This window comes from Nyctereutes procyonoides, unplaced genomic scaffold, assembly GCF_905146905.1.
Source record: "Nyctereutes procyonoides isolate TBG_1078 unplaced genomic scaffold, NYPRO_anot_genome, whole genome shotgun sequence".
In the NCBI taxonomy this organism is placed as follows: domain Eukaryota; kingdom Metazoa; phylum Chordata; class Mammalia; order Carnivora; family Canidae; genus Nyctereutes; species Nyctereutes procyonoides.
In genome coordinates, this window is record NW_026575043.1 from 57489798 (window position 1) to 57497330 (window position 7533).

Genomic DNA, 7533 nt, shown 5'->3' on the forward strand with positions numbered 1-7533 from the left:
GTATGGCTGCCATGGTGGGGTGGCCTCCCAGGAGCCAGCAGGACAGGAGTTAGGGTCCTCCTTCCTGTGAACATGGCCATGCCCAGATGTCCCTAGGTTGAATCAGAGCAGTCCTGGGGTGCAGCTCTGACTCAGCACAAGGGGGACACAGGAAACGGGCCCAGACTATCAGCAAGTTCTCAGTCTAAGGGGAGAATGATGACAACATGGCTCTCAGGAATTGTCTGTACATTCGGGTGGGGGCGAGGGGCGGGTGAGGTCTCCGAAAGCCCTACTCACGTCCCTGGCGTTCACAGAGCGGATTGGAGCTGAGCTCGAGGCTGGATGCGCTGAGTGCAGAGAAGGCTGCGCTGAGCAGTGCTGTGCAGCAGCGGGAGGCGGACCTCCTGGTGGCCCAGGGCCTGGTGCAGGAGAAGGAGGAGGCGCTGAGCCGCGAGCAGCAGCGCAGCTCCCAGGAGAGGGCTGAGCTACAGGGGCAGCTGGCAGACAAGGTAACAGCATCCCCTGAGCCCACTCAGCGGGTGAGGGCGCGGGTCCCAGCGTGTCCACACTGTATTTCTGGAACATTTTACCACTCTGAGAGGAAACTACCTGCTAAGCAGCTAATCCCCACCTGCTGCCAACAGTCCCGGCCCCTGGCATGCTCTCACCTGCTCTCTCTGGATTGACCTATGCCAGACATTGCTCATAGATAGGCCTGCACGATAGGACTGGCGTCTCCCACTGAGCAGTGTTTACAAGGTTCCTCCGTGTGCCACGGCCCAGTAATATTCCATCACGTGGACAGGCCGAATTCTGTTTATCTGTTCATTGTTAAGGAGCGTTTGGCTTCTTTCCACCTTTTGGCTGTTGATGCCGCCAGGACCAAGTGCTGTGCCGTTTTCATTCCCGCCAGGAGTGGATGCGGTTTCCTACCTCCCTACATCCTTGACAGCACATGTTGTCAGTGGTTTTCCTTTTAGCCACCGTCGCGGGTGTGAGGTGGTAGCTTATTGTGATTTTGCCTTGCATTTCCCTAAGGGTTAAGGATGTTGAATATCTTTTGTGTGTTTGTTGTCTTTTGTGTATCTTGGGGAGAAAGGTTTGTTCAGATCCTTTGCCTACTTTTTAACTAGGGTGTGTCTTTTTATTGCTGAGCTGTCTCCTCTGCTCCCAAGGAGCAGCCCAAGCTCTGGGGTCAAGTGGCGGCTCCCCTCAACCCCCCCCCCACACACACACAATGAGGGTCCCAGCCGGCCACTGCGGGTCTCTAAGCTGCCTCTCCTCTCCCACCAGGAGTGTCAGGAGGAGGAGCTGCAGCAGAGGCTCCTGGACGAGCAGTTTGCAGTGCTGCAGGGCACTGCCACTGAGGCCGAGCGCATCCTGCAGGACGCTGTGGCCAAGCTCGACGACCCCCTGCACCTGCGCTGCACCAGCTCCCCAGGTGAGGCTGCAGGGCGGGCACTCAGGCCATTGGGGCCTTGCCTTTCCTTCGTTGCCTGGATGGGTGCGCAGCCCACCCTAAGAGAAGTGGCATTAGGGCTCTGGGGCCCCTGGCAGGCTCCACCCCTCACCACTTCTCCCCGTGCTTGCAGACTACCTGGTGAGCAGGGCACAGGCAGCCCTGGATGCTGTGAGTGCCCTGGAGAAGGGCCATGCTCAGTACCTGAACTCCAGGTCAGGTAAGTGGGGCGGTGGGGAGACTGGAGGGACCCAGGCAGGCAGGGCAGAGGCCCCGGCTGGGGGTGCCCAGTCTGCTGGCCATGGCTGCCTCCTGCCACTGTGGAGTTTCTCAGAGCCGTGCCCCCATCCACACCCACTGGGAGCCCAGTCCTGCCCGCTCTGTGAACCTGGGGTCACTCAGACATAGCTTTGTTCCCTACTTGGCTGCAGTCTAGCCACTTGACTGTGGCCCCTCCAAGCCTGCCTCTTCTCCATAAACTGGAGCTGTGGCACCCATTGGGCTTGCTGGGCAGAGGACACAAGCAGCCTGCTGTAGGCCCCAGTCTGGGCCTTGCTCCATGGCAGTGGCATAGGGTTTGTCTCTCCTTTCCACACAGATACCTCTGTGCTGGTGGCAGCCCTGACCCAGTTCTCCTACCTGGCTGCAGACACCATTATTAATGGCAGCGCCACCTCCCACCTGGCCCCCACCGACCATGCTGACCGTAAGTGCACGCCAGGCTTTACTCACACACGGTGCCCACAGGGGACCCAGGGTCCTTGTGTCAGACCTAGTGCGGGGCCTTCTTCCAGGGCTCCCAGGTGCCTGGCCCCCTGACAGTGCTCTTTCCCCAGGCCTGATGGACACGTGCCGGGAGTGTGGGGCCCGGGCTCTGGAGCTCCTGGGTCTCCTGAAGGAGCAGCAGACTCTGCCCCTGGCCCAGCCCAGCCTGGTGGGGAACCCCCTACAAAGCATCCTTCAGCTGGCCCAGGTGAGGTGTGCAGCCATGGCACAGCCATGGGCTGGTGTCTGGAGGGGTGATGATCCTGGGGTGAGGCTTGGGTCCCCAATTTCTCTGCACCTCCTTTTAGTTTGGGCTGAACAGGTGCTCTTGTGCAGAGCTGGCAGCTGGAGGACACTGGGCAGGGACAGAGCACCGCCCCCCAGCATGCTGCTGCTCTAGCCTCTCCCAGACTCCTTCAGGAGTCCACCCGTCTGACTCCTACATGCCCTCTTCCCCAGGAGCTGAAGCCCAAGAGCCTGGATGTGCGTCAGGAGGAGCTTGGGGCCATGGTGGACAAGGAGATGGCGGCCACATCCGCTGCCATTGAAGATGCTGTGAGGAGGATTGAGGTGACGACTGGGGGCTGGGCTGGGCCAAGTGTAGGCTGTGGCCACCTCTGCACCCCCTCTGTGCTTGGGCAGGTGGCCTCTGCAGGTTGCAGCTGGCTTTTCTGCCTAGGGCCGCCCCCTGCACCCCCTGCCCTGTCTCCCTCCAGCCTCTTCCTCCTCTCCCTCCCCAGCTGGGTGGTTGTTTGGGGGGTGTGGGGCTGGTCCGGCACCGCATCCCCCTTCCTCCCACACTGCCCCCCTCCCAGCCTGCTCACAGCTCTGTCACTGGGTGTAGGACATGATGAACCAGGCTCGCCATGCCAGCTCCGGGGTGAAGCTGGAGGTGAATGAAAGGTGAGCCTCATGCCCCTCCACCCCCGTCCCCCCAGAATCCAGGGTGTTCTGTCCTGCTTGCTCAGCTCTCCAGAGGGGACTGGAAACAATCAGAGCACACCCTGCCCCATGGGCCCACCCTGCTGAGCACCTGTGTCAGGCCTGGTAGTTGTTCAGAGGTCACACTCCCTGGGGTCACCCTGTAGAATCTTTTCTCTCTCTTCACCTGCTGCTTCTCCCCGTCAGGATCCTCAATTCCTGCACAGACCTGATGAAGGTGAGTGGTTGGCTGGGATCCCAGGATAGATGATGTGCCTGGGAAAGCCGCCCCGAGAATGACCTGTGCCTTGGTCTTGGCAGGCCATCCGGCTCTTGGTGACAACATCCACCAGCCTGCAGAAGGAAATTGTGGAGAGTGGCAGGGTGAGTGGGGGGGGGGGGGCCTTCCTGTCAGGCCATGAGGCTGGGCCAGCGAGGGCCAGATTCCTGAAATGGGCGTGACCTCAGAGCCCTCCTCATCCCAGACCACGATCCAGGATCCCCCATCCCCAGTGGCTTCAGCTGACCTCCTGGCTCCTTTGGGTATGGGCTTCCTGGAGTGTGAAGTGATGAGGACCCCCCTCCCCAGAATGCACACAATGTGCCCAGGAGTCACACCTGCATCTCCCCCATGGCCCACGGATGTCCCCTCGTGGCTGAGGTGACAGAGGGGCCCCTGTGGGGATCCATTGCCCCGTGACGTCACTGACTGGCCCACCTTTCCCTGCCTTCCTGTCGCCACTAGGGGGCAGCCACGCAGCAGGAGTTTTATGCCAAGAACTCTCGGTGGACTGAAGGCCTCATCTCTGCCTCCAAGGCTGTTGGCTGGGGAGCCTCACAGCTGGTGTATGTCGCCCCAGGTGGGGGGGGCAGCAGGGTGTGTGGTGCTCGGGGTCTCGGGGAGGGAGTGTGGCGGTGGCTTGGAGACCCAGGCCCTGCCCGGCTCTGTCTGCAGGGAGTCAGCGGACAGGGTGGTGCTCCACATGGGCAAGTACGAAGAGCTCATCGTCTGCTCCCACGAGATCGCAGCCAGCACAGCCCAGCTTGTGGCCGCCTCCAAGGTGAAGCTCTGTGCGTGGTGGCCTCTAGCCTCGGCCTCGACTCTGGGCTGTGCCAGGAAGTGCGCGTGATGAGGGGGGGTGAGCCTGACCTGCCCCCACATGCCCCCAGGTGAAGGCGGACAAGCGCAGCCCCCACCTGAGCCGCCTCCAGGAGTGTTCCCGCACCGTCAACGAGATGGCTGCCAATGTGGTGGCCTCTACCAAGTCAGGCCAGGAGCAGATTGAAGAAAGAGGTGAGTGTGGGTCCTGGTAACAGCTGGGTGGGGGTGGGCGTGGGCACAGACACTCACCCCCTGCCTGCTCTGGCCGCAGACACCATGGACTTCTCTGGCCTGTCCCTCATCAAGCTAAAGAAGCAGGAGATGGAGACCCAGGTGCGTGCCTATTCCTCTTCGGGGACTGAGCTCCGGGCGGGTGGGGAGGACAGGCCGTGAGGCTACCCTGAGTGGGCATGCGGGGCTGCAGGTCCGTGTCCTGGAACTGGAGAAGACGCTGGAGGCAGAGCGTGTGCGGCTGGGAGAGCTTCGGAAGCAGCACTATGTGCTGGCTGGTGCCGTGGGGACACCCAGTGAGGAGGATCCGGGCCGACCCAGTGCTGCCGCCCGCAGCGGGGCCTCCAAGAAGCCACCCCTGGCCCAGAAGCCCAGTGTGGCTCCCCGGCAGGACCACCAGGTGCCAGGCGTCAGCACTGGGCAGGGAGGGGCCCTGGGGGTAACGTCTCTGTCGCTGCTCCCTGGTCTGCAGGGCACAGGGCCTTGGGAAAGTGGGGAAAGTTAGAAAACTCTGACAGGAGCAGAAATGCTGCCCCAGGAGCATGGGGTGGGGTGGGAGGCTTGCCCAAGGGAGAGATGCAGGGGACCGAGGGTGGCTAGGGTGTCTGGGGCCTGGCCATGTCCGCTGAGCCCCTTCCTTTGACTCTTGCAGCTCGACAAGAAGGATGGCGTCTACCCAGCTCAACTCGTGAACTACTAGGCTCCCGAGGGGTCCAGTGGGGAGGCTAGTGGGCAGGCCTGGGCCTCGTGTGGCTGCCCCAACTTGGCTGAGAAGCCTCCAAGGGCTGTGGTCCCCTGCCCCACAGCCAGGCCCAGCGTCCCCGGCCCCAGCCCTTGCTGAACCCAAAGGATCAGAGATAGGGATGGTTCTCCCGGACGTGAGTCTATCTGCAACAGGCACCCAGAGCAGCCAGGACCGAGCAGGCCTGAGCCACAGATCTTCAGGAAATCTATGGAACATTTGTCATAATCTGAGTTAGAGCTTTCCTTCATGAGTCTGTATTGTAGTCACCCTGGGAAGCAGGGCCTCCCCTGCCTTTTGAACTCAAGGTCTGAGGTTAATAATGGAGAGCGGGTCCACGCTGGCTGCCAGGGATGTAGGCAAGATGTCACCTATTTGTAGCCTCCTCAGGGGCACCAATTCCACGGAGACGGGCCTCGGGTGGACTCAGGCAAAGACGACTGCTCCAGAGCAGCCTAGGGCTACTGCCCGTTCTCCTTGGGCCTCCCTCTAAGGCCTGAGTGATGGGAGCAGAGGGTGTGACCTTAGTGTGGAGAGAGGCAGGCCCAGCACTGCTGCCAGGCAGGGCAGATGTGGTGGCCGAGACCCCCACCCCATGGGCACTGGTGCTGTGCCGCCACCACTCCTGCTGACATCTGTGCTGACCCTCCTGTTTCCTGGTGTTCGTGCCCCTGCTCACTGCTCCTGCCCTGGACGCCCCCGTTCTGCGTGTTCTGGTCACCCTCCCCGCACCCCCACCTCCACCCTCTCCTCCCTCCTGAAGGCCTCCCGGGGAACTAGGATGTCTGCCTGCCACCCTCCAGGCTGAGGGCATCTTGCGCCCCACAGGAAGGGGGCCACCTGGCAGTTGAGCCCTAACCTCACCCCACCCTTGGCCTCCTGGACCCCACTTGGAGGATTTGTGAGACTGGGTGTTCCTTGAGCCCCCACCCCAACTCCAGGGAGTGGTTGTGGGGAGGAAGGGAGGGACCAGCAGCATAGGCTCTGGGAACTCTGCCCCTGCCCCGAGGTGAGGCAGTCTGGTCCCTGCCAAGGTCTGGAGAGCAGCAGGGAGCCGGCTCTTTTGCTTTGCCTTTAGTATTTCCTTGTTGGAGGAGTCCGATTGGCAATAAAACTCACTTGGACTGCTGCCCTCCGGTGAGGGGCCCCGCCGGGCTGTTCCTTTCTCAGGGGCCAGGACCTGCCCCACGGGGTGGGGGATCACTTAGTTTCTGCAGGTGTCAGAGCCCTTGGAGCCACGGAAGAGCTTGCTAGAGCTGCTGCTGGTTCTGCCAGGAAGCGCCCTGGCCCGGCTCCTGGGGGGTTTGGGACGGATGCCCGGATGCCCGTGTGGGGAGCCGTGGCTTGGGGCTTTCCGCCCTGGCCTCCACTCACAGCTGAGCCCCCCTCCCCCGGGGGTTCTTGTCCCTGCTCCCCCAGGCTGCTCAGAAACCACACTGCTTTGGGAAGGGAGGAGGGACCATGGAGTCCTTGCAGTTAAGAAGGGCCCAAGTCCAGGCTGGGTGCTGCCGACCCGGACTCCTAGCTGGTCCGGACTTGGCCGGCATGGCTACACCCAGCCTCCCACGGGGGCGCCTAGCAGGCCTCTGGGTTCCCGGGAGCACAGCCAGCTGTGCAGGCGCGCACTTCCCGGGCGTGCACCAGGCGGCTAGGCCTTGCGCACCGCTCTCAGCACGCCCCTGCCCCCGCGGGCCACCACCATCTGTGGAACAAAGACGGTGCTGGTCAGGGCAGGAGAGGGTGGGTAGCCGGAGTCCCACTCCCTGGGCCTGGCTTTCCCGAAGGAGGGGATGGGGCCCCGCCGCCCTCCAGGCTGGTTGGGGGGCGTGCGTGGGGTTGTCAGAGTGCGGGGTTGTCGGTGCTTTGTCAACTCCGTAAAGGGGGGAATGGAGGAGCTGGTGTCTGGTTCTCCTTTGTAAGGGCAAACAGCTTCAGAGAAGCCGTTAAAGCAGATCATTGGCTCCACCCAATACAAACCAGTGAAAATTGGCAGGAGTTGACTACACTCACTTGATCCAAAGAAACGTTAGCCTGTTTGACATAAGTCCTCAGTGAGCAAACCTTTAACTGGAAGCCCCAACCGAGAAGCCCCTGGTCTGATCTCCACACCCCCGCCCCCCAGTGCCTCCGGACCCTCCCAGAGGCGAGGACCAGACAAGGCTAGCGCAGCCCAGTCTAGCGCGTGTCCCCACGGCAGGCTACAAATTTGGAAACTTCCTCAGCAGCTGCTGGAGAAAGAGAAACTATCTCAGATTCTAAGAAAAGCGTTTGCCTTCCTCCCGGGCCAGCGTGCACCAGAGCGTCCACAGGGCTGTTCCCACTGCGCAGTGA

At 62.0% G+C, this 7533-nt stretch overlaps 1 protein-coding gene across 1 annotated transcript in view; it reads left to right on the top strand.

Moving 5' to 3' along the window:
- The window catches only part of HIP1R (huntingtin interacting protein 1 related), a 28203-nt gene extending 21872 nt beyond the window's left edge, over positions 1-6331 (top strand). The window contains exons 18-32 of the mRNA XM_055323375.1: positions 297-491; positions 1276-1423; positions 1575-1661; positions 2040-2147; positions 2278-2414; positions 2666-2776; positions 3051-3109; positions 3335-3365; positions 3449-3511; positions 3873-3973; positions 4083-4188; positions 4298-4421; positions 4501-4562; positions 4654-4860; positions 5113-6331. Of these exons, the coding sequence (XP_055179350.1) occupies positions 297-491; positions 1276-1423; positions 1575-1661; positions 2040-2147; positions 2278-2414; positions 2666-2776; positions 3051-3109; positions 3335-3365; positions 3449-3511; positions 3873-3973; positions 4083-4188; positions 4298-4421; positions 4501-4562; positions 4654-4860; positions 5113-5160 (1587 nt within the window). The 3' untranslated portion in view covers positions 5161-6331. The remainder of the gene's footprint in view (positions 1-296; positions 492-1275; positions 1424-1574; positions 1662-2039; positions 2148-2277; positions 2415-2665; positions 2777-3050; positions 3110-3334; positions 3366-3448; positions 3512-3872; positions 3974-4082; positions 4189-4297; positions 4422-4500; positions 4563-4653; positions 4861-5112) is intronic.
- Positions 6332-7533: the final 1202 nt, after the last annotated feature.